The 27,397-nt window shown below is 43.3% G+C and overlaps 1 protein-coding gene across 3 annotated transcripts in view; it reads right to left on the reverse strand.

Moving 5' to 3' along the window:
- Positions 1–27,397, reverse strand: part of FBXW7 (F-box and WD repeat domain containing 7) — a 161,769-nt gene that overhangs the window by 22,901 nt on the left and 111,471 nt on the right. For all 3 annotated transcript variants that reach the window (XM_042871786.1, XM_042871785.1, XM_042871787.1), the window contains 2 exons: positions 6,633–6,715; positions 3,505–3,646 (listed from right to left, as the gene is read on the reverse strand). In XM_042871786.1, coding sequence (XP_042727720.1) covers positions 3,505–3,646; positions 6,633–6,715 — 225 coding nt within the window. The remainder of the gene's footprint in view (positions 1–3,504; positions 3,647–6,632; positions 6,716–27,397) is intronic.

Below are 27,397 nucleotides of genomic sequence, written 5' to 3' on the forward strand. Positions count from 1 at the left end.
GCTGAGCCAGGCTGAAGGTTCCCCCAGACGCGCCTGCTCCTGGAGGAGAAGTGACAGCTGTGTCCCTGCTGCAGGCTGGCAGTGGCTTCACCCAGAGCTTGTTCCAAAAGGAGCGTAGCTTACATGTGCCAGAACTGCTCTGCCATCTGAGCCAAAGGAGTATGAGCAGGGACGACCAGGGCATTGGCTGCAATCCCCACTGCTGCTCCCAACCAAACTGGTATGGGTGAAACAGCCCAAAGCAGCACAATGCTACAGCGTGGGTCCTTCCCATTCTGCACATCAACACTGAGACCTTGAACTTTTAACCGTAAAGGAGAAGATGCCGTAATGCTGGAGATGATATCATCTCCACTGCCTGCATCATGTAAGAGGTGGGCTACTCGGCCCCATGCATCTATGTATTCACAAGTGGCTCTGGAAGAGTACAAAGTGAAGAATGTAAGGAAACGTGAATTGCAGTGGCTCAGCCAACTCTTCACATAAAGGAAAGAAACAGTATTCCCGCCAGCCAACAATGGCTAGAGGATTTGGGCACTGTTTAAACCACGAAGAAATCAATGTTTCCAATCTGAGGCAGAATAATAGCCTTCACTAGTTACTTAAAAGCACTGCCTGTACTTACTGCCTTTGGAACAACTGTGACATTGCTACGAATGCCCTGAGATATCTCCAGAAAATTCAAATTTTTAATCAAGTTACCTAACACTGTAAGTATGCAAAGCAGGAATAATGAAGAGAGAAAAACTGAATTTAAGATGTAAAGCAGTACTGTTGCTGACTGAATTTAGCAAGCAGTTGATCTTTTTCCCTACCGCAAGCAACTTGGTGACTTAAAGATATTTCCTGTTCCAAATACAATAAAAACAAGCTCACTGTAAGAGAAGAAACCTTATAATATGTTTGGTCACTGAGTTTTCCTGTAGCTGACATTAAAAAGTCCTGAAGCGAAGAGTCAGTACAAAACAGAAAATGGGTCTTTAAGAAATTAAATGGCTCAAACCTATCACAATGCTCTTCTGCTTCTGTTTCCAGACTAATATTTCACTGAAATCAATATACATCTGCATTTTTAAAGGGAAAGTGCAATACACTTCCAACTGTTTCTCCTTTCTGCATTAGTTTTTGTCATTTTCAAAATGAAACACCTGGGTCAGCTACAAAACGTAAGAGCAGAAGTAATGTATAAAAATAAATTTTAAAACCTACAAACTTAGAGGACATCTTGTTTTCTTAGTATTTGAATTCTTTCGCTTTTAAATTTGACCCCTCTACACTCCTTCCCCAGAGAAGTAAATAAAAGAGAGGATCTGAATGGCAACGTACAGGCCAGGGACCTCCAAGTAACTGAGAATCTCCGCTTACTGCTGGTTTCCAGGCCAAAGTTTGGTTCTTCCTTGAAACAGGACATACGTCCAGCTAATGTGCCCCTGGAAACTTCAGTTTAAAATTAATTGGGAATATATTTTCACATAAAATATGATAGGGCTATTAAACAGGCATTGGAGGCATAAAGTACCTAAAGAAGCAAGGCCTCCCATTTCTGTTTCTGAACCGTAAAAGCCTGGCATTGCAAGAACAATGCTACACGTGCCATTTGATTCTTCTCTCTGGGCAGAGCTACCTCCCCTGACTTGGAGATTGTGCTTTCATCATTTCAACAGATATGACTCACCTACTTCATACAATTCAAGAGAAAATTAAAAAAATGAGAAAATGGGTGTGCTTGGCATGCACGTGACTTTAAAGGATTTGGGTTGAAAGTAAAGGACTCCCTTTGTGAAAGCAGCACAAACTATCAGTAAGAGCAGCTGCTATCACTGAGTGCTACTAGATGATCCCTAGTTAGTAAAGAGAGGCCTCTTTCTCTCAAGAGTCCAGATCAGAACTTGGGAATTACAACAGACAGTAAGTATTTTCAAAAACCAAAAATATCTAATTATTTACTTAATGGAGAGCATCATTCCTCTGTTACGAAACCAAAAATAACAAGAAACCAATTACATGCAGACTTTCCATAGGCTTACAGACTTTTCATGATGCTGGCTAAACAGCAAGTAGCAGTGCTTCTACTGCCACGCATCATCCTGCTCTCAGACATTTCAGCTTTTTTAACAAGTCGCTACTGATAACTGTTGATCTAATCTGAGAAAATGCACACTATGTCCTACACGTAAAATAGCTTTCCTTAGCTTAAAAGTTTCATCAGCGTATTAAAACACAACACAGAATTACATTAAGTATCATATCTACAAACTACCATTCAAATATGATGCTTAAGGGTTAAAAAGACACCTTTCTATGGACAGTCAGAACAAAAGAAAAAAAGACACACCATTATAATTACATATGAGCACAAACGAACATCTTAATTCCAAACTTCCACTGTTTTATGCAGATCATAAACGTGTAAAAATAAAGAGGGAAAGGAGTTCTCCATTATTATTTTAATGTTCAGCCGTGACAGTGATTGAGATCAATGGTACTATGTGGCAGCATGAATCAAGCCCAAAGCACACTCCTGCCTGCAAAATTGTATGCTCGCTACTGTATCTACAACACTGTTGTTCTATCTTTGGAAACGTCTGTTATCATAATTGAAACTATGCCTGCATTAGTTACCTATTCCTTCTGAAAACATTTTATAAGTAACAGTTTATTAATCAAGATTGGAAGACATAATATTTCCGTTTTTCAAATCAATGACTGGGAGTCATTCCTCCCTAAAAACTCATTGCACAGCTGCACAGCAGAGCTCTCTGATGCTCTCCTTGCCCTAGGAGCACCGCGCTGCCCCAAGGTGTGCCTGTGTTAATGCACACTGAATTGGCTCAGCTGCTCCCAGTATGGTGTCACCCAGGTGTCAGCTTCCACTGTGCAAGTGTCCCTTATACCACTGGGTTTTGGTTTCTCTGCTTCTTGGTCACATTAAGTTTTAGACATCGTTCAAGGCTGTTGGAAAGATACAGAAAGCCTCTTTTCACCCTGTTCTCAATGTACGCACGTGTACCAGCTGACACTGTATTCAGTGCTCAAACATATAAAAAAAATACACACAGAGTTTCCATTTAACCTATTTTTCCTAAACATTTCTTTCTATTCTTAGAAGATAGCAGACTTGGGATAATTTTAGTGCTATACCTACGCTGAGGCAAACCATGTGCTCCCGCTTGCCAGTCTCCCAGAGAAAATATCTCCAGTTAGCTTGAGGCCACGGAGGCAGCTGTAACATGCTGGACTGAATTTGCAGAAAATGTGAAAGCATCAAACAGTATGGGCTATTTTATTAAGAAACCAAAGAAGGCAGTATTTTTTGTGAGTTTCTACAGTAACTAGCTAAAATGGGCAGCTGCATTTCCTTGAAGTTGATGTCCGTTTGTTTTTTCAACAGTACACAAAATCAATGCAGGAAACATTGTGGGATATACAGGGAGGAATGCCTTCACTGAAGCAGCCTTTTGCTTCAGTCATGGAGGTAAGCTGCTTTCTTTAAGTGCGAGTTACCTGAAACATTTTCAGCCATTCCTGAAGGCCCGTGGGTGGCTGTACAGATGTAATGCGGCGGCGCTGCTGCCCCTGGCCATTGGCTGCCCTCAGGTCCCCAAAAGTGGTCGGTGTGGCAGAGCATGGCACCAGCCCTGTGGTACTGGAATACAAAGTGAAAGTTGTGTGTAAAACATTGAGAAAAAAATTACAGTCTACAGCAGAAAAACAAACCCAGTACAGAAGTTGCAGCTATTACTTAAATTTTACTTAAAAAGCCTTAGACTTCCTGCAGTGACAACAACATGAAAACATTCTGCTGGTTGCCTGAGGCATCAGTTTCTCTGATGCCTTCTCATCCCTTGCTCCCAAAATTTCATTTCCACCGCTGCACTACTAAACTGCCAGGGCCAAAAAATGGCTGCTCCACCAACTGCCCACTACGTTGTCGTAAGGATTCAGGGTCATATACTTCTTTTTTTCCTCTGGGCTGTTCTCACTGGGCTGACAGGAGCATAGGGAGCCAGTTAAGAGTCTCATCTGCACGTAACATGCTACTGCTGCTTCATCAACAAACAGAAAACTATCGTTAGCTCTTAATATGTTCTGTTGACAGAGAGCTACAAGTATCAAACAATTCCACTGCCCTAGTGACTGGAGTTGGCCTCTGAAGTACTCATTAGTGTTTTAAAGTTTGTGTGTTGATGGAGGACATAGGAACTAAAGGGGGGCTGAAGTGAAGGGGAGCCAAAGGTGCTCCCTGAATTACAGTTTGTTTTTTGCAGTCTGACATTAAAAAACAGCTCATTCATATGGGATGGGGTTTTATTAAAAAAAAAAAAAGAGCTGGGATTAAGCTGCTATTGTAGAAGTCTACTGTAATACAGCTGACTGAGTTATCTTTTTTTTTTTCCTCACATAATGTAAAGTACTTTGTTCACAGAATGCCAACATTGTATTCCCTAGCAAGAAATCTGGAACTGTAGGATGGTGATTTCACAAACATTACAATTCTGAATGCAGTTGTGGGACTCCAAAAAAAATCCTGTTATTTATGATAAGCCCAACTCTTCAGCAGGTATGAGCTTCAGGGGTTTACTGACATTTCAGTGGCTACAATAATAGCTCCCAAAGATGCAGAGCAGGTTCATTTTCATATTTATCTCATCATAATCTACACATTTTTCACTCTTCAGTCTTCCTTGTTCTGAAGGAGAATCATAGCGTGGTCTACCATTTACCCAATTAGGTAAAGAAAAAGAAAAGAATGATTTCAATAGGCTTTTTTTTTTTTTTTTTTTTTTTTTTTTTCCTGCTAATCTTACTGAGTAATAACATAAAGATAATGTGATATAAAAAATACTGTTTCAAAGAACAGGGATCCTCTTAATGGCACTCGTTTACTGGCTTTACCTGGTATATGCAAACAAAGTTCATCAGACCTGCCAAGTTAAAGAGCGTCTGATCCCAGGGAAAATGAAAAAGCAGACACAAGAGCCACATTATTTGCCTAAACACTGTTACAGAAAATACAATTGAACATTTTAAGAGAGGATAAGATGTTATTTAAGGATTCTTTTATGCCAATAATGACACAAAATCCAATCGATGACAATAGAAAATATCTTTCTAAAACAAAATGTCTATTTACAGCCTACTCGTTCTCATCACCTGTACAAGAGACAATGCCAAGGCCTATCATTTCAGTTCCAGAATAAGGCTCTTAGCTTTGGATTATGGTGTATCTGAACAATTACATAGCCTTGAGCCTGCCACTGAAGAACAGGTACACTTTAATTTCTCTGTGATAAACTGGTTCTCGTTCAAAACCAGTTATTCAAAGCAAGACCTGAAAGTGTCTTTCCTTTGACCTGAGATTAAACCGCAAGATTTTTGGTCCTACTTTATTTTTTCTGTTTGCTTTCAACCACCTGAAAGGGCCAGCCGGGTTTCTGTGGAAGCTGGGTGAGTGCAGCATTTCCTTTGAACGTGACAGATACACGTGACAAAAAGCGTGCTTTCCTTGTTCCTGAACTGTTTGCTTTTACATGAGTGCAGAGAACGATGTGCCACATGAAGAACGGGTGGGTGAACAAAAGCACTTTGCTGTGGGAAGAACGGAAAAGCCTGGAGAAGCCACAGCTTGTGAGAGGTACAGACTGCAATACGTGCTCTTCTGGGCAACAAGGCACCATCTCCCTTTCTCTGCTGCAGTGTTTACGTATCAGAAAAGCAACTAGGGAACCTGTTTCCCCACACTGTCCTAACTTTTCCACTCAACACCTGGCAAATCTCTTAAAGGAAGAGATATAAAATACAGTTTACTTTTGAAAAATCTATCAGTTGTTGAATGCTACAATAGCATATTGTGCAAAAATAACGTCTCCAGACGCATTTAGGAGGAGAGCACAATGCTTGCAGGAGGGGAGATGCTTCTTACAGGGGAAAAAAACGCTTAACATGTAAATTGTGTAAATTCAAAACTAACGGGAAGCAGTGCAGCATGAGAGCACAATTGTTATGGCAACTACGTAGTAAGAGCTGCAGTTGTACCACGTGCATCCAGGGCCTCCTCTGCCAGCCCGCCTCTCCAGTTTAGGTCTGACTGGGGTGAGGGGCACACTGTGTGCCATGTGGCACTGGGCAGGAGCACAGCAGCACTCCAGAGCCCTCTGTAATTTCACATCATGGATAGCAAGCACACACGTGTTCCCACTAAGATCAGATGGTCTGCTCTGCCTACATAAATTTCCATTCTCTCATTCCCGTTGCCATAGCAAAGCGATACATTTGATCACAGTTTGTAATAGTCTTTAGGTTTATCATTATGTCCCTTTTTAACAGGCTGATTGATTTTATTCCCACGAATGCTCTGGCCCCTGAAAAGTCTCTAAGTAAACAGGCATGCTATATTTAGAATTAGACACAAACCTCAACCAAACAAATGTGCAAGTCTGGCTACTACATTCGAACTCATCTTCAGTGTGGGTGATTTAAATTAGCTATGCAATACACAAACACTGATACCACCCTTCCTCTGCTCCGCAGTGCTTTAGCGTTAAGAGGAGCAATGACCCAGGCTTAGCGATTGCAAAGATGGATACACCCAAGAATCGTGGAACCAGCGGTCTGTTACTGAAATTAATTACCTTGTGTATTCTGAGACTTTGCAGGGTTTCTTCCCCAGAGAGAAAGAACGGACCTCGGAGCCATGGTCCAACTTTCTCTTCATCTGCAAGGTGAAGAAAAAGAGTAACAAGAGGGGTTTAGTGACAGGACAGGTCGTACTTATGCATACTTCTGTAAAATTAATCAGCTTCTACTTGTACTTTAATAGTAGATTTCAACAAAGTTGACACTCAGAACATCAGTCAAAACAATGTTTTAAGTCTCTGGCTTTAGGTAACGATACTTGATACGTTTTTCTATAAGGTGCACGTACACGTAAATGCTGTCTGAAGTCCAAAACCCATTAGAATCACATTCCTTTAATTCCCACATTTCAAATGCTTAAAACTGTGTGTAACTCCACGTCGCTTTATTTACTGAGCTGGTCCCTCTCTGTTCTCCAGGGAGGGGAGGAGAAATCCTAAACCAACCCCTTTCCTTCTCTGTGCTCAGATTCGCTACTAAAAGTCACATGCAAATGGTTAAACTCTAGCTGAGCTGTAAGCATTATAAAGCAAATATTCACTGTCAGGCCTAACTAAATTCAAATATGTGTTTTATTTCATCCACACCTTTATTTTAAAGTTGCAATATGATAACATTCATGGAACTGCAGTAAAACCAACCCAGAGAGTAACAGACATTTTCACCAAAAGGGAAAGGATGAAAAGCAGTAAATCTTGCTCCCAAATGTCACCCTCAATTAAATCTGATCAAAACCAAATAATGAGCAGGGCAGCTGCTAACAGGGGAAGCCGGTCTGCAAAAATTACCGGAGAGATGGAAACCAACGAAAGCCATATTTATCCAGTCAGACATACAAGGATTACTTTCCACGTATTTGGGTAATCTTTAACCGCAGGCTCCTGGACCCAGTGAGATGCTGCTGTGCTGAACAGTTTCTGTGGGTTTTGTTGCTTTAATTTTTGAAGAAGCAATGCACTGGAGCACTTTAGCCAGCAGAAGGATACTAACTGCTGTTCAGATCTGTGAGCTGCAAAACGCGTTAACTACCTGTGCAACAACTAAGACTTCAATTTCAACGTTTTCATTTTTTTCTTTTTTTTCTTCCCCTCTAAATGTTACATTCAAGATACAGGGTTTAAAAGTTAGCATCTTATGTACGATGCTGATCCAATCTTTATAAATACTGTGTTGCTTCATGGTTATTTAACCATTTCTTACATCAGCCCTCCAAGTAAAAACAAATCAAAATCCAATCAGGATGGTCCTCCTTTTTTTTTTTTTTTTTTTTTTTTTTTTTTTTTTAACTTTCCCTAAACAAACAGCCATTGCAGACGGCGTGGCTGGCGGTTGGTTACGGAGGCAGGAAGCTGGGGAGAGCCGCCCGCAACCGCACACCGCATCCCCGCCGTGCCCACGCGGGACGGCGCAGCGTGTCACGATGGCAGCGCGGACCAGGACGCCTCGGGCGCTGCCAAACCGCCAGCCTCCCCGCGCCGCTCCTACCCCCAGCGCCTGGGAGGAGCAGCCCCCGGGCTTCCCCTGGAGACGGGCTGCGAGCATCGCCGCAAAACCACCGGTACCGTCTTCCATGGCTGTGCCAGGCCAACCGGCGCGTACGCGAGAGGCTTTAGCACGGACGGACTTTTCAGAAAGGGCTTTTCGTGGGGAAGGAAACTACCTTTCTGACAGGCTCCAAACGCACCGCTCTCGGGCTCGCAGCAGAGGGAGACGCGGTTTCTGGGAGCTCACCTCACTAGCACCGAGTACGGAGCCCGCAGCACGGCGAGCGGCTACCCAGACTCACTCCTTCGCGGTAGCAACGGAAACAACGTGCGATTCTTACGTATGGTTCCACGGCCGTTTGCCTAACGATTTCAACAACCTCTTTCTCGCCTTATTTTCCGGCATTTTAAGGAACTTTCCCCTCGGGTCCGCCGCACGGGCAGACTTCAGCATCTCAGAAGGCGCTACACAAATACGCGTGAAAACCGTCATTTAACACATGGAGATGATAAAACTTTCTCTGCAGCCGGGAGCTCCGGCGGCAAGACGCGGCCAAGGGAGGCATTGCTGCAACCGCCAGAGAGGAACTGCGGAAGGGCTGCGTGTCCCCGCGAGCGCGCAGGCGGCCGCCAGGAAAGCGCAGGTCCCTCCGACGCCGTTCACTGCGATAACTGGGACTGCGGTGCGGGAGGAGGGCGGACCGGCGCGGCTCGGCGGGCAGGCGGCATGCAAGCAGCATGCAGGCAGCACGCAGGCAGCGAGCCACCCCGCCGCGTCCCTGCGCACTGCAGCCCTCGGGCGGGGACGCGCGGTGCGGGGTACTCACTTTGTAGAAGATCATCTTGAGGGTGCCGTAGAAACCCATGGTGTCGGCGCGCTTTCCCTTGCGCGCTCGGCGGCCGGGCAGGCGCTGGCAGTACAGCCCCTTCTCCGGCAGGTAGCTCACCGCCTCCCGCCCCGACATGCTCGGCCGCGGCGGCGGCGGCGGGCACTAGGGCGGCTCGGCTCGGCAGCGCTCGGCCCGATGCTGCGCGGCGCGGAGCCGGCTCCCTCCCGTCTCCCCTCCCTCTCTCCCTTCACCCGGTGCCCGCCCCGTCCCTCCTCCCGCCGTCCCTCCTCCCTCCGCCCGCCCCCGCAGCCGCCTTGCCGCGGCACTGCGGGCCGGGAGCCCCGAGCCCGCCGCCCCTCCCCGCGCCGTCGGGGCCTTCCCCCGAGCCCGGCCCCGCGGGGCTCCCGGCGGCGGCGAGCGAGCTCGTTCCCACTAATGATAATGAGCCCGCCGCCCCCGGCTCGGCCGTCGCTCTGACACAGCTGCCTGCCGCGGACACCAATTAGTCCTTCAAAAGTGCGGTTAATTTTAGAATTATTCGAAACGCGCTACAGTTTGTCGGGGGGGGGGGAAGGAGAGGGGGGTTAAAAAAAATGCAAAAATACCCTCTACTGCCTAAACAATAGAGCCGACCGGCTTGGAGGAGGCCGGAGGTGCACCAGCCGCATCCAACAATTGTGTAACGCGGCTTGAATCGCGAGGGGCCGCGTGGTGCCAAGGCCGCGGAAGGCTGCGCCGCTGCGGCTTCCCAGGGACGTCGCACCGCCCCCGCAGCACCCCGCGCAGCCAGGGGTGGAAACAGACGCCCCGCTGCGGGAGCCCTCGGGGAGCACACCTGTTACCGAGCGCTCGCCGCACGGCCACGCACCTGCGCCCCCCTCCGCTACTACTCAAGTGTAGGGAAGTTCTCGGGCCGCGGGTGGGCTCTCGGCTACCTGCAACCGGCAAAGCGGGCGGGCAGCTGGGGACGGCTGAGTTTCTGAAATGATACATTCCTTCTCCTGCAGTTTTCTTGGCCTGGTTGCTGCTCTGCAAAGTTTTCTGCCCGAGTGCTAAAAACAAAGGGGTGCAGAGCATCCCTAGGGCAGGAGCTGAAGGCACAGTGCTGCCCTGCACTGTCTGCGCTTCAGCTGGGGCTGCTCGGCTGCCTCGTATGCCAAACACGGAGCCTGAGCGTGGTGGCCTGAGGAGAAACTATCTTCTCCATCACACCGAATACTGTGAAAAAAAATAGAGAAAACCACATATCTAATGGAGAGGAATTGCCTTCTGCAAGATGCTCCAACCTACTCATCAGTACTTAAAAAAATAATCTCATCTGCACTAAGACTTCATTACAGCTCAGTGTGCTTGCTAGGTGTTGGCACACAGCACACCCGGTGCTGCTTCTGCAGTCCTACCCATCTCCTGGCCGACGCAGAGTCTTCAGCCCATTCCATCTCCCAGCGAAAATGGCTCTGCCCATCAAATCTCGGCATTTACGCCGTCATCCATTAAACTGCAGTGCTGTATATTTTATGAGAACAAAATGGTCCTGAGTTGACTTCATACTTCAGATATGGAGAGCTGTACACATCCCTAGAGACTATTACCGTCTTCCTTTGCTCGCACATCACACGCAAAAGGGAAGGAAAAAGCCATAGGCTGCACATACACATTTAATAATCACAGGAAGCAAATTAATACTCAAATCATCAGAGAACGAAAGCAGGGAGCATTACTGCTCTAGGGATGTGGAAGTACTTCAGCCACAGGCACAGCCAACACGCTGCACCAGGCTCCTGCCTGCCTCTCTGTGTCCCCAGCCCTGCAGTGAGGGCAGCACACCCTGCGAGCAGCCTCTCCCCACCCCACAAGTGTGACCTGACCCGTGAGACGATTCCTCCTTGAAGAGAATGCTTCAGGATAAGCAATGAGTTGAATGATAATTAGAAATTACTGTTTTTCTCTCTTACGGAGTACTGCTGTTGCTGATTCCTTTTCCTTTGAGAAGGATTGGCAGGCATTCTCTCATGCTAAGAATCCCACTGACTTAAATCACTCATCTCACCTCAGCCAGGACCACGCAGTAACCCAGCAACCACCTGCCCGTGGTGGAAAGCCTGGTGCATCAGACAGCTACGTGCAAAGAAAGGTTGAAGTTCTGATGTTAGAGGTAACCCTGACAGATTTTGACATGTTAATGGTAACTGCCTTTCATTGAGCAGCCCACCTTTCTCAGAACAAAAATCAAACACTGCATCTCACAGAATATCTTCCCCTACGGCATTACCACTCTTGACTGTCCACCATCAACACATCACCACTGCCTGAAGGTGAGGCTGGCAGCGCCTGGCACAGTGACACTCCACTTGGGTGCCTGCTCCTCCCCAGAGTGCCCACCCACCTCAGCAGAGTTCAATGTTGGGAACACGCCATGACATCAGTCCTCTGGAACAGCTCAAAAGATGACTGAAGGCCTTGCTTAAGTGGAGGAGAACTGACCCAACCGTGAGGACTGCGCAGCGCTGCAGGGCACAGCAGCTCCACTCTGCACCACCTTAGAAAATGGAATAGCGGACAGCTGAGCCGCTGACCCTCGGATGCTTCTGGGAACCCAACAGCAAGCAGCAGAGATGATGCATCCATTTATATCTTTACTGACATTTGCAATAATCTTTACTGCGGTAACTTAATACGCTCTAAGCATACTTAATGGTATCGAGTAAATGCTCATCGCAAATTAACATGCAGTGAGGCTAACTGGACTTTATAAAACAATTTCAGAAAGTTGCCGTGTTTCTCTACTTCACATATGTTCAATTTCAAAGGCTGCTTTTATTTTGCTGCAGCTAAAGATAATTCGTCAAGTTCCTAAAATCCCAATATAATTTGCGACGCTGAGACAAATGCCCACACCAAAACAACAGTTTCCACTGGACACAAGTCCAGCCTTATTTCCCATCATACTGCCAGCTCTTAATTAATAAATATTCACATCATCCAATTCTTTTCCTGTTGGCAACATTTCTAGCACCTTTACCAGTCTGTCATGTGGCATGCTGTAATTAAGATCGTCTATTACTCCTAATGAAAGACCAGAATGAATTACAGAAATCACCCGCAGAGCTATATAATCCCCAGAAGAACAGAGATTACAATGCAACAGGCCAAAGAAACAACCTTTTCGGATTTTGGGTTGGAAAAACATTTTGGAGCAAAGAGTTCTGGCCGTAGCAATGGACAGTTGGCATTTTGGGAAGACGCTGGTGCTTCAACCTGCAAACACAAAGCACGTTTGCGTGCATAATTGGCATTTCACATACACATATGTGCCTTCTGCACACAGAATGCGCGCAGGAGGAACTGCGGAGCAATATGGTTTGGTATCTCCATTAATATTGGTAAATGCATCATTCAAGACAGTGCCAGAAGGGATTCTGTGTACTCGGCCCATTTAGCAGACATTTAGCAGACTGCCTCCTTTAGAGACTTTTCAGAGGGATTTTTGTGTGGTGTCTAATAAGATTGCCTTTTTTTTTTTTTTTTTTTTTTTCCACCCTGGAAAACCAAATGCCCTAATCAAGAGGGGCCAGTCCTTGGCTGCGTATGATTTAACCCAGAGACAGCAACGAGGATCCAGGAAGGACAGTCAGGCTTAGTTATTTTCCCTTTTTCAGATTTGAAGCAGCCTAGGTTTTAAGCACTTCCCTTTTGCTCCGTAATCGAATTAGGGCAGCTGCAGCACTCGGCACTTTGTCTTCTATATTTGACCTCTCCATCCGACCACATACTTCATTTAATTTGCCAAATGCTCCCATTCAGGCAAGAATCCGGCCCCACAGAGAGGTACTTCTGCCATCTGCTTGAGACATTTAACTGCAGCTTGGGCTCTTACACACGTAGGTGTGCTGCTCTATGCTCCCCACTCAGTCAATGCGAAAGGCAGATGCTACAAGTCTGACTCGTGTGAAATCCTGACATAGGAGGGGAAAAATCCCATCCTATAGTAAATGTTAAACATGTACAAAGTAATTCCTCTACAAAAGGGCACTGCTATTATTGTTGTTTAATTGACATTTAATTTTTTTAATGCATTATGAGAGGGGCTAATGGGAACTTGGAAAGCCCATGTTTTTGTGGTTTCTCCTAGTTTAGTGAAGGTGAGGCAGACCTTGCACATGTCACTGATCTAAGATGTATCAGTAGGCATCCGAAGCGCTGAGCAGGAGCGATTTTAAGGTCAAACTCCACATCTGTAAATTGAGCAAGATGCACGTTTTAGGTTGTGATGACTTCAAGAAAATATTCGGATACCTGGCAAAGTGAAAGGATGCAGCAGAGGCTTATAACATAATTTACCACGCTGCTGTCACCAAACAAATGTTTGAATAGAATGTGTAATTACAGTAATGATGTGACGGCACAGACTTAGAGAAATGAATTTAAGTGTGCAAGTTTGTGATCAACAGTCATCATCCTGGGTAAGAAGCAGGAAGGAAACGGACCTCAACTCCCTGAAACGCAGTTCAGATGGAGAAATTTATAATCCATTTACTCATAATTTCAGAAGGAGGCTCAGCGAGGATCAAACTCGCATGTATGCCTCAACAGAGATATAGGCAAATTCAAACTCATGATCTCATGCCATGCAAACCCAATCACTGGTATACTGATCAGTAATTCACAGTTGCAGAATTGAGGGACTTGAAGCTTGAGAAGAAGCAACGCAAGCAGCACCACATGAGACAGGACACAAGAGAAACAGCGCAAAGCCTTCAAAGGCTTACTTAAATGCAGCAGCAAGGACATATCACAAAGCATAAGTAGGTGTTACTAAATTGCTTTACTAATTGCTTAACGTTTCTTGACAAAGTATTTCTAAAAACTCCTGTCAAACTCAAGTTTTCCATGTAATTATTATTTATTTCTACATGAAGTATGGTACTGTAGTTCCTAAAATTGTAAGCAGCCTTTATGTTTTTAGCCTTGTTCCTCCCAGGGAAGGAAAAAGGCTTAGATAACAACTGAATATTAGATCAATATTTATTAATAAATCCTGATTTTATGAGAGTAGTATGAACTTTATAAATACCAGTTTCAAAGGTGTTATATCTTTGGCAGACATTTCCCATAAGCCATTCCCTTTTAACATTTGCCTTTAAAAATAATTTAAGTTTCAAATACTCTGTGATAGGATTCAAAAGGCATACTAGCTAATGGCCACAAAAATAGCTTTGAAAAGGATTTATACATGAGGTATATGGAATAGACTTCATCATTAGATATTTAGAATAAACTTCAAATTACATTTCAAGATCAATGAGACTGCAAAGACAGGCTTAATGTAATAAAGCATCCCCACGTCTCCAGCAGAGCAGAACTCCCCTCTCAAGGTCATTTGTCCTGTCCTCTGCGTTGGTTGGGCACAGAACTTGAAACATCTGCTTAGATTATTGGAAAGGACTACAGCCACAGCTGTCACACATCCATTTGCTGAGGGGACACTTGCACACACAGTTTCCTGGTGACAACACCAGCTCAAGATGTTCCAGCATCACCTGTACATGGAACATCCACATTCCCATGTGGCACTCACGCTTGTGTTCCTCCAGGCACAAACACCTTTGGGAATGCTCTGCAAACTGGGCAAGCGAGCTCATGCAGACTGAGGAGAACCAGTTTAAACCTTATTCCTCCTTTTTTTCTTTTTTTTCTTTTTTTTTTTTTTTTTTTCCTTTTAAATCATGTCTCGACAAACGACTAAGCTAGCAGGAGCAAGCAAGCAACGCACAGGCACAGAGAACAAACTTTGTGAGCCAAATACACCACTGAGAAAAGGCATGCAGAACTGCAACTCGCGTGTCCCATGCTGAGGCCGTAAGCCTATTATTTATACCTACAAGTACTGTCTCCTCTGCTGTAGCCTGACTTGCAGTTAAGCCAGCACAGGAACTTAGTAGGAGCCATCCTCGTGCCTACAGCTGCCCTTGGCCATCCACCTTCATGCTGGCACCCCCCTGCAGTAGGCAGTGTGTGGCTGTGCAGTGAAGCAGGGTGGCAGCTGGCCTGGGACAGTCCCAGGAGAGCTACAGCACACATTTGTCCAACTACAATCCTGGGTGACGAGGTGAGGGACTGCTGTTTTAGGCTTTGTCCCCCCACACACGGGGGCTGTGTTGTTACCAGGGAGCAACCCCGTTACATTAAAAAAACATACTTAAGCCTCTGTCAAATAAAAAGCATCAGGGTTTTCCCACAAAACAAGCACAACAAGGTGAACTGCAGGCTGGGGGTAGAAAGTCAACCTTCCTTAAACACGTCATGTTAAAACTCCAGGGAGCTAGTCTCATTAAAACTGTGTATTATTTCACTGGAAAGCAAAACAAGACATTTTCTTCCCAAAGCCTTTTTGTCAGCCTAGTTGAAGAAAAAGATAGATGAAAAAAATATCAGCGGAGCTAGGCTTCACAATGCTTTTAATTCCCTGTGACAGCAACCGCATGCAAGTTACCTACGCAGAAGTCTCGTATGCTTTGTTTTAAAACTGGGAAAACTCTCACATAAAGATTTTTCATAACATATACTGCAAGGAGCAGAATTAAGGTCGCTAATGCGCCTGCACTTTCACATGCCCACCTGCTTTCTGCACAATGGGAACGTTATGAGTTTTTTTTTTGTGTTTTGCCTCTACAGAGCATTAGCACATTATTCATTTTTCAAAGGAAGAAGGAGGTATCGCACATAATGCAACCTGCAAAACATTCACTAATGGCAGCAGATCTCAAGAACTGCATCTTCATTCATTGTACTCCTATTAAAGTTAACTGTAATCTATTTATTATATCATTAAACTTAATATATTGTGAGATGAATTCTATTTATAGACGCAGTAATAGGCGCGTTAATCACTCAAGTTCACATTGAGCAGGCTGTGGCGCGATGCAGCGGCAGTCATGTCAGTGAGCAGAGGCAGGTGGCCCCAGCCCAGCCGCGCAGCCTGACGCTGCCCTGCGGCACCATGCGGCCCTCGCCAGCCCCGCTGGGTCCCACCTGCAGTTGGGATCAGGAGCAGCGCTGCACGCGGCAGCCACCCGGGCTCTGGGCGTGAGGGCTGGGGCACTGCGAAGGCAGCAGCCTGTGCCTCACCGAGCGGGCATTCATCTAGTCATTTTCTACAATATCACCCCCAGGCTCCATTTTTAATAATTTTTATATGACCATTATAATCATTTCACAGATTCTGCCGATGCTGAATGCCCCAGATGTAGTCCATAAAGTTAGAAAAACATGTGCCTGAGACATTAAATCCCATCTCCTATGCACGAAGCACAAACCCTTCCCGCTGACAAATGTGCCACAATCACAATGCTAAAATTAAAAAATAAAAAACCTACAGGGATGAGTTCCTATCTTCAACATTTCAACAGCAGAATGGGCTTGGTTTTGTTTGTTTGTATTGATAAGAATGATTCCAATTAAAGGAATGTGCATTCCTGACTTTGATCAGCAGCAGCTCGAGCACTTTCACTCAAATACGAGCAAGTGGGGAAATCACCTTCGCACAAAGAAGAGCTCTGCCTCTGAAGAGGACTTCGGGGGGATTTCCAAAAAAGTCTGTGCTTTGCACTGAATGCAAACAGAGCACTGGTATCTACTGTCCATTGTCTGATATGTTTCCTATCTTTGTTTTCATGGGAGATAGCTTAATTTTGATTGCCAAGGGAAGCATTTGCTTATCTGGCATCATATGAAGAAACCTATTTACAAAACAGTTCTTGACCTTCATCTGAGTTCTGTGAGAATGACAGGGGGTTACTGGGGAGCCCCCTTCTACTGGCAGAAGAATTCCATTCCTAGAATTACAGATCTTACCAGAGGGTTTTAGGAACAATTTGAAGAATAAAGTACTAAAAACGTCAAGATTATTTTCCTGACTGCATTACCTACAGACAGTAAAAAGATTACAAAACCAAGCATTCATGAGAGCTGGAGACACAGATGTGAGATACTTTCGGTTCTAAGAAGCTGCTTGCGAAGACAGCCCTGGGCACGGTGCACGCTAAATAAGACACAGAATCTGCAGAATAAAGGTGTCTGACTCATTTAAGATACATTGTTATACACTTGTGCACATGCCTCAAGTGCACAAAAGCAAACTTGCAAATACTTTTGGCAAGGCATCCTGCAGGATTTTGTAACATACAAGTTCTCCCCCACAGCACCTGACACCAGTGACTCTCTTTGCAGTGCTGTGGGACAGCCCCCCTGTGTAGCACTGCAGTGGGATGCTGCCTTCCTTGTCAGTTCTGAGTGCAAGGCTTTATGCTTGTGATGATACTATACAGTGCCCAAGCACTATCAAGGGCATGTCAGGGCTGCAGGACATGCAAGATATTCGATTCCTCACAGCCTGAAGCGTCCCTGGTACATGTAAATGGTTGCTTTTCGACTCACAGCTGTAGCACCATGTAGGCCGTACTGGGAAGCATCACCTGTGTTTAGAAAGGTGACATGCACATCACACCTGCTTGAGTCAACACCTCTCCTGGGCACGGCCGGGCAGAGGAAAGGTACCAACACCTTCCTGCAGCCTCCTGAAGCTTGGCCATGGCAACCTGGGGCCTTCCTGGGTTGGTTTCTTGCCAAGTGCATTCTTCAGGTTGTGGGAATTGATGGTAAACCCCTGCAGAACAGAAAGGCATGCCAAGCATGCCGGGGTCACAGCACGCTCTTTGAAGTCTCCCTAACCCACTGTCATTAACCTTACATGGTGCCATTTTGCATCAAAAGGGAGCTGAGCAGGCTAGGAAACCTGCCCAAGCTAAACAAACTCTTCCTTGAACAGGTGCTTGAAGTCTAGAAACCAGATAGCACACTTGTCTGCCTCTACAAGAAACACAGCGCTGCATAATTAAGGGTAAGCAGTCTCTCATCCAGAAGAGAGGGCTGAGAATTGTTAAACAAAGTTTTTTGCACTGAATCTAGCGTTACTTAACATTAGAGATAAATACATCTACAGACAGGCCCAGAACTGGTATTGGTAACAGAATCTCACGTAAATGCAAAAGGTATGAAATCAGGTGCCATGTTTTGTGGTATTTTAATGATATTTCCAAGAACTAATACATGGGTAGTCTAAAAACTACAGCATGTAAGAAAAAATGTTCACAGCTTCCCATCGTGGTCCAAGCTTCTTTTGGAAAATCATTTTCTTCAGTAAAAGCTTACGCTGCATTTATCAAGCTATAATAATTAGGCTTCAATTTTAAAAAGCTACTCAAATAACTTGTTTCTATTACGAACAGAAGCTGCATACTGCAACCTCTCCCTGTCTACAGACTTGGCATATTATCGTTTCTCAGAAACTTCTGACAACTTGTCAGGTCAGTGCGATGCAACTGAAGAGCTCCCTACACCAAACCCATTCACTGGAGGATAAACAGCAAGTGGGTTATCTAAACTGCAAGTTTCAAAACCCAGGAATTTCTATATTTATAGACAGGATGGAGTAAATTAGAGATTCCAGCAATACTTGGCTTTCATTTGCAACCACAAAATTAGACAGCAACCAGGGTTTTAAACAAGAAAGAAATGAAACTAATGAAATAGTACAAAGCAAAATGTCTAGGAATATAGGAACAGCCCAAGTCACCAATGTGATAGTCTGTGAGAGGAAAGCTTATTCCTGGCACTTAAAGAATGGTAGTGCATGAGAATGATTAAAGATACTGCAGCAAAGCCTGTGCACAAGCAAATCCTACTTCCTATTCCTTCTCTTTTACTGATAGCAGTTGCTAAAGCATGTGAGTAGCTCTAAGATGGCTCAAGTTACGCCAGAGATGCTCTGACCAAACTCTAGGGGTTTTTTGTTCACCTTCCTTTTATTACTGTATTTCATTCCTAATATTCAACCCATGTCAAACTGGCTTATGTATGCCAGCCTTCCTCACAGAAACAGAAAAAGAAACCCTGCTACATATGTCACACACCTGCTGATGTTCCAGGGAAATACAGGATGAAAGTGGAAAACATCTAGGAATATTTGATTTAAAAGAAAAACCTGGGAAGAACTCATTCCCTGCTTGTATAAATATGTTTACCCATTTAAATCTGATAAAAACAGTCTTAACGGAACACTGCAACCTCATTTATGCTTTTGCATAAAGTGATCTAAACTGGCGAGAGCAAAGTTTAAATACACTTCTTCCCCACTAACTGTCCACAGCTTTTTTTTTTTTCTTTATTTTACGGCCTGCAGGGATCGGTATGACTCATGCCTATGCTGTTCTTCAAACACTCTATTTTAAAATGCAGATTTTTTCCACTAGTCTATTGTGCCATACAAGTAACTGCAAACTGCAGGAAACTAAAATTAGAAGACAGACCACTACTGCCAGGGGGATTAGAAACTCTTAGGCTGTGTTGATTCAAAAAGCCGAACTGGTTGACCACTATGAGGGAATCTTTTATGTTGGCTTCTGCTACATTTCTGGCAAACTTCATTTGAAGTCTCTTTTGGCTATAAATTATTTGAAGTTCATGTATTTGGGAGCAGAGAATTGTTTCCAGATTTCTGTGCAACACTGCTCTGAGTAGCCTTACTTTCTGGAATGCCACCCAAAAAAAATCCAAAAACCAAAACTGTACAGTGACACTCTTTTCATGTGCTTCACAAAAAGCCTACTAACTTTTACTAATTCTGACTAACAAAAACTTTGGCAGAAAGCTAATTTAAAGAAATAGTCAGTCTTGAGTTTAGACCGAGCAATCAACCTGCCAAACTGCAGAAGATACTAACCATGCCTGTAATGTAGAGCAACATTTTAGGTATGGGAGGCTGCTGGGTTAAAAGCTAGAACAATAAGATAACCTTCAACTGAAGGCAGAGATGTCAGTCTCCTTATCAGTACGCTCCTTCAAAGAGCCGTCTGAAATTTCCTTCCTTTCAGACAGACAGCCCTAAGATTTGTGGCAAGATGTGTGGGCTGTAGTCAGAAGTCACCATATAGCTGCTCTCAAAGCAGTATCTTCCTAACAGAAAATGCGGGTAGGCTTTGTGCAAAAACACAGAGGGGGAAAAAAAAATGCTTAGTACTTGATTTGCCATGTCACAGAGGACAGTCAAAAGTCTCCTACCAGGTGAGAATATCAAGAAGGAAGAACATTTACACTGACTGGAATTCGTGCACTTCCCTGCTAATAACTATTTACATTGGTACATCGTGTGTGTCTAACAGAAGAACACATTTTTTTCTCTTTCACGAGGTGGACAGCTGGTGGATGAGTTGCACTCTGAAAAAAGCTGGAGAAATGCGTGTAGCGAGCTGCGATCGCTGTTCAGTATTACACACTAAATGGCAAAAAGAAAAAAGAGGAAGAGTCAGCACAGAGTCTACACTGATCTAAAACACAGGTCAACAGTTCTAAGACACTGAAAATCCAATTCATTTCCCATTTCCAACTTCCAGGGGACATCTATTACAACCTGAAAGGTATCCGATTTCGAGAGCTGTGATCCTAAAGCTGTTCTCCAAGCAGAGGCAGGGTACACCAAGGTTAAAGAGATGGCTGTAGCAAAAGAAATCTCATCTCAGAAGGAAAAATAAAAAAAAGTGAGAAAAAACACACTCCCCATCCCTATATGCTTTTTTTTTTTCTTTTAATTGCTGCAGAAAGCGGAATTCTAACTTACAAGTTTAGCAGATGCACAAGAAAGGTATAAGAAAACAAGGACAGCAGCCTAAGGAGTATTCATACAAGCTGTGAGAACTACCAGCAGATTGAATTCAAGCCTCTCTCTTTGAAACTCACTTTATCTACATCTGGCAGTTAGTATTTGTTTAGTTTTATCTCCATCTATATATACAAATAAGCAAAGCATCTTCAGCTTCTCAGGAGAACTTGTCCTCAAGCATACACAACACTTACTAGCAGAAATAGGAGCCAGTGGTTACAACAAAGTAAATCTTTTCTCTCCGCTAGAGGTATACTGCCTGCCTGCTCCTCTAGAGCTGCATCTATCGTCTGACCTTGCAGACTGACCTACGAACAAGGCCCAGCAACCAGCCAGCTGACAGAGTCAAGAAATGTTTTGAGGGAAGTTTGAAATTATATGGACCAAGGCTTGGATTCGGCTTATGCTCTGTACCAGAAGTCTGAAAAGCATTGTCTACATCACAGCAGATGTGGTCCTGCTCAACGAAAACCCCAGCCTGAAAGAATTTATCAACTGATTCTTTCCAGACAACACAAGAATTTCAGGAATGCAAATTAGCTCTGACTCTGACAGGTCTTTCTAAACCATCTACCAGTTCTTCCAGCTTTTCATCTCCCCAAAACAAAATCAGCACCCTCAGAAATATTCTGGAAGAGCATATGGGAAAGAATAAATTTCCTTGTACTCAGATGTTATGCACTAAGTACATCCCCTCCCCAAACCAGCATTACAGCCTTCAAAATGTTTTTAACTGAAAGGAAAGAGAGGAGCAGCTTGCAGTAGTTTCCATATAATGCAATCATACAACCTTCTGTCTGTATGGGTGCCAGCACTGAATTGCATTATTGCTATCGAGGCCTTTGGAATTGAGGTGAGAATATTATCTCAATCTGCATTAAACTAATAACAGAATTGAGTATATTTGCTTCTTTATGTTAAACTAATTTTAGGAACCTCATATTACATTTGTTAGCACTTTTGGGGAGCGATCTTGAAGCTGGAAAAGAAGAGAAACAGACAGCTCAATGTGTATAATAAGGGCTTGTCAAATAGCATCGATATTCCCCAGTAATAAGGTCGCCTGTTGAAAGAACGACTTCGAGATGCAGGAGAGATTCCAGCTTACTGGGACCAAATGGAGTCAGAGGCCCACAGGCTGAGGGTTTAACCAGGCTACAGCAGCCAAAGACTAAAACTTGGCTGGGAAGCAGACAGTTTCATGATACCATTTCCACCTTTGCGCTGTAAAAAAACACCCTGGGGCAATGGCTGGGAACTGCAAATTTTCTTATCAGCACCTCTTTACAGACCAGAAAGGGCGACTTTGGGCTCTGTCACCCTGTAGAAAATTGCAGACAAATCTTTGAGAAGAGGAGGTTACTGTGATTTTCATATCTCATTTCAAAGCTAAGGGAAGGTGACAATAAACAGCTAAACATGTTTTACATTAGGAACAATCCTAGACCAGAGGTCTGCCTATTCTAGAAGCGTTCCCATATCATCCACCATATCCTAATGAAAAATACACATTTCTCTACTAATTATCTTCACTGTAACACAGTGACTTTAATAAACCAAGTAGTCAAAAACAACTCTTGACACAAAAAGACATGGACATATCCGCTCTTGGAGATAGCTTTACCGGAAGAAGAGAACACGATTTCCTCCTTAACCTAGTTCAATCAGCAAGCTAGGTTGGTTTATATAACTATATATAGTAGCTGATCTTTGGCAATAGATGCTTTCTTTTTTTTTTTGTTCAAACTTGCTAGGAAGTGATGATACGAGCAGCTTAACTGGCAGATCTGAAACAGCAGCAGCAGTCTGTTGGCAGGATGCACAACAAATACCTGGAAGTAGCCTGAAGGGTGGCAGTTTATTCAGCTAACATAGCTGGGTTGGAAGAGGACATGTTCACAGAACCAACTGGTCAGATTCAGAGGAGCCAAAAAAGACACTTGACTCCCTGTTTGTAGGATAAGCAATCAGATTTAACCAGGAACTTGTGCTGCTGGATTTTAATCCAGATCATATAATCCCACATATGTGCTGCCTTAAATAGCACAGAACCTTTTCTCTCCCGAAACTGCTATCTTAACTTTAGAGGCTGGCATTCTTTGAGAAAGCCTTGACTTAATTTGATATCAAAAGATTTGTAAGAAAGCACAGTTGGGTTGCTACTTACTGTTGCAGTTACAGGATCTTCTCCTATACTGGCTGTTCCCAATTCACTGCCACGTATGAAAATCTATCATGTCAGGGTAGACCAAAGAATCTGCTCCACAAGTGCTTTGTACAGATAGATACACAGGTAGCACTGCTAGCACACATTTCATTTATTCAGTTCAAAAAACAACTTAGTTTAGTAAACAAGTCTTTCATCTACTTATTCTTCTATTTTTTTTTAAAGAGTTCCAAATTCTGTTTCTGGTACCACTGCATGCGACTTTAACCACCAGTTCATAGGACAGATACGCAAGAGAACTATATTCTGTTGAGAATTACATATTACTAAATACACTCAAGGTCAGCGCTTAGCTAACAGCAACCAGCCCTGGTGAAGCCTTGGACTGGCGGTCCCCTGCTTTCAATTTAGGAGGCAGGCTAGGGAAACAGCACAAGGATTAATACATACCAACAGCTGAAGTACAAGCTTTTCCAGAGACCCTGATACGTGCGCTGGCTACCCATGTGTTCTGTAACTCAAACCACAATGATTTCCCTACTATTGCTTAGGCCAGCAAATGAAACCTGCATTTCCATTCTGCAGGCATAAAATGATACACCAGAGAAACAAAGTCTAGTAACTTCTTACAGATTTGTTTGAGAGGTGGTTTTGGTTTCACCCGATGAAAGTTTTTCCATCAAGATCTGAGTCATTCTCAGATATTACTCATGACAAGCATTTGCACCAACTTTAAATATGAGGACCAACTGATTTTTGTTATGAGAGATATGTAATCAAAACTCACTTACAAAACAGCTACAAGTCTCAAGTCAAAGGCAGGCATTGCACTGCAGCACCAGCTCACAAGATCATTTCACTTCAGTCTTCTCTCCCAGCTATACTGTCAACAGCCAAATCTCCATAGGACAGGGCGACCCGCATGCCAAGACATCTGTGTTACTTATGCATCCCCAAGCAGCAGTTCCCACCCTGCCCCAGATGTTAGCAGGTTCACCTCAGCTGTTAACCATTGACCCTTTCCCCCACAGCCCTCTGTACCTACCAGCAGAGCAGCTCCCATGCAAACACCCCTACCACTACTGCTCAAATCAAATAAGGCAGACTAGCAGAGCCTTACTGGTTAAAAACATCAATTTCATTTTAACAATTTTGCCAGCAGATTTGAGAAAGCATTTCCTTAAAAGAAAAGGGGTTGTGATGAGCTTACTCAGGCAATAACCTACAGACTTAGGGAGGTGTTTATGAATGACTACGGTGGTGCAGACTAAGCCCCTGGATTTTGCAGAGATGCAGCTGAGGAGCATATCAGTGTTTTCTTTCTACCAGTCATGCTGTGAGAGCAGAGCACCCAAACAGCTGGAAGAAATATTATCTTAAGCTGCTACAGCTTCTTGTTAAGAAGAGATCTGAGCTCTTTGCCAACCAAGTGCCTTTCCCACAGCTTAGCTGTAACCTAATGACGGGTTTGGGTAGATACAGCAGGTAAGAAGTAGGACTCTGAGACAAGAGCCCTTCTGGCTACATCAGCCAAACTGTTGTGCAAATGATCCTTTCTATGAAAAGTACCTTTGCAGAATTGATCATGCTTGCAGCCTTATGTAATCATAAAATTGCTTTGCTATTATGAAGGCACACTCATCGTCCACGAGTTTGCACGTAAGTAAGTTGTGACAGATGACCTCTGAATACGTAATGAGAAATAACATAGTAGGATACAGCTTAGACCATGCTTTGGCATAAAGATACCAAAAAGACACCAAAAGCTTAAAAAAGCCTAATCAGCTTCGGGACATCTACAAGCTGACTTAAAGGATGCCTTTAAAGGCTGTATCTGCAAGCTTTTTCAGAAATCCACTTGTACAAAGGTCTGCAATCCTGGGAGAGAGGATTGAAATGTACAAAAAGGTACAAAGCAAAAGACACTACAAAGAATATATATTTTTAAATTGTTGTTTGAATACCTGATTTTTGTTTTTTTAATTTAGAATCTGGCTTAGTGGCCAATTACAGGCAATTCTTTTCTCACCTGTTTAACAAGGTCTCAACAATAAACCAATTGTATGTTAAGTTGCTGCAGACCTGATATGAAAAATTATTAATTACTTGAACACATTAGGTTAATTTGATTAATCCTTTTATCAGTAAAAACATGGGCTTCTACAAACATTGTTTGGTTTTGCTTTTTTCTTTTTGTTTGTTTTTAAAGATGACAAAGCTCTTTTATTTCATAAAAGATTTCCTTCCATTTTAGCTAGGATCAGTTTCTCGAGCCAGGAGGTGTGCAAAAGGCAACTTATGCAAATATTTTTATATTAAGCCTTACACTATAATAATTGCACAGGTAGGCTTTAAAAAAGAAAGTTAATTTACTGATAATTGGGGTTCACAATTTGATGCTAGGGTTTAAGCAATACATAAGAACTTTGCCATAAAGATACATAACAACATCAACCTCAACTAAAAATTAGAGACAGCTAACATTTTTTGTTTGGAAAAGAAATCAGAAGAAAATGATATGAAATTATTTAGCTTTACTTTTGAGTACCGGGAGAAAACTATTCCTATACTTGTTGCCAACCTACGTAATATGAATTCAAGCATTATTACTTATCTTTCTTTTGTTTCAAAAACAAGCAGGAGCTTTTCTCACAGAGCACCCAAAGCTATAAAGACAAATGAGAATTGAGAATGCAATGAAGCAAGTAACACGAGAATAAGTCTGAAGTTCAGTTGTGCTTTCTCAACATCTCTTCGTTATCAGTGCCTAGCAATTTTCTGCTATTTTGTTCAGATTGCATTGAACAGAACACTGAAAAGTGATTATATGTCCAAACCTTAATAAAAAGTCAAAATCCACTACTCCATTGTATTTGCAATTACATTTTCCTCCTACTTACAGGATAGGAAAGACTACAGTTTTGTATTCATGGTGCTCCAACCACTACGTTTTAAGCTGTGGCTAGTTGTAAATAAGTTTTTTGCTAAATAGAAACACATTACATAACTTTATATCTAATTTTTTTTTTTTTTTAAAAAAAAGGACATTTTTGTTAATAAAATATTGCTTTACCTCAAAAACATTTCTAGAAGCTTCATGTTTTTAAATAGTTAGTGGTTTTCACTGCAAAACAGAGATGATGGCCAACAGCTTATGTCATTCATCTCTACAACAAAGAAAGAAAAAAAAAAAAAAAGGCAGCAGACCAGATTCTCCAATGCAGTTTCAACTCAGCTCAAGTTCAAACGAGAAGAGAAAAGGTCTTTAGGGAAAGAGGCTGCTAAAAAAAAAAAAAAAAAGGAAGAAAATCACTGTTTTGGCCTCAAAGCTTCTTCCATTTGCCAGGCCAAGATGCACGCCTCCAGACTCTAATGCCAATGGAGAAAGCAGCCATACCTGACCAGGGTGGTCCTGCAATACAGGGAAGGAACCCTCTTCCTCCACTTCGGGATTACTGCGTTTGGGGCCAGAAACAAGACAAAAATGACAGCAAGCCAGGGCTGCCCATCACTGGCACCAAAGCAATGTTCACCCTGCTTTCTTAAACTGCCACCATGCAACTGTTTCCACAGTCAGATAAATTATGTCCTAAGCTACACACTGAAACTCCCACCCAGATTTTCCATTGTATAGGTAGCACCTTCTGACAAAACAGAACCGAACTGTTTTTACCAATTTCTCTCTATATTTTTGGATGGATATTATTTTTTTCTATGTGAACTGGTTACCCAGCTCCTTAGATAAAATGAAGCATGCTTCTCCACTTCTTTTTAATCATATTACTGCCTACAGACAGTTATTAAGGGACTCTTCCCTCTTCACTGTTGAGAGCAGAATCACTCTGATTTTGAACAACCAAAAGCATTGTGAAGATAGTACACAGTCTATGCTGTTCCCCTTGCCAGGGGAACATATCAAACAGAAAACTTCTGTCAGAAGCACAGCTAAACGTTCATGGCCAATACATGGTATTCAGTCAGCTTTTGTGCACTGACGGCTGTGTAGCTGAATAGCAAATCTTACTGCAACCTTCTTGCCAGGAGATTTAGCCCTCCTAAGAGCTGGGCTTTGATGCGTCAGAGAGGGAAGGATAATTCTTGTATTTTCTTGGGAAACAATGCAATTGTGATTGTGAGACTTACTTGTCTGAATTAGATGTATAATACCATGTCTCTTAAGAGACGTTCAGAACTTCTAATGCTTGCCTGGCTGTGATAGGAGCTATTAAGGAGTTCTGCTTTAATGGATAAGCAATACGACAACTCCCACAGAGAATCAACTGGTGCTGTGCTGAAAGACCGAAAGTGCAATCCTACCATTGCACTTGCCCTCAAAAACTAAAACATGGTTCTCATTGAGATGCCTGTCTCATCTTCGTTGAGAAATACATCTGCGGCAATCTGGAGTTCCTACATCTCTTCTGAAAGAATTCACTGCAATCAAATGGATTTGTGAACAAGATCCAGTGTAGACAAAAGAGCTCTTGCCATGCAAATGTTAGCCACCATTTTGAACCTGGCTGCAGTGAAAAAACCCTTCAAGGAATGTATCATCTTCGTGAGG

Source organism: Lagopus leucura, unplaced genomic scaffold (assembly GCF_019238085.1).
Source record: "Lagopus leucura isolate 7727_CA_CO unplaced genomic scaffold, USGS_WTPT01 Super-Scaffold_100004, whole genome shotgun sequence".
In the NCBI taxonomy this organism is placed as follows: domain Eukaryota; kingdom Metazoa; phylum Chordata; class Aves; order Galliformes; family Phasianidae; genus Lagopus; species Lagopus leucura.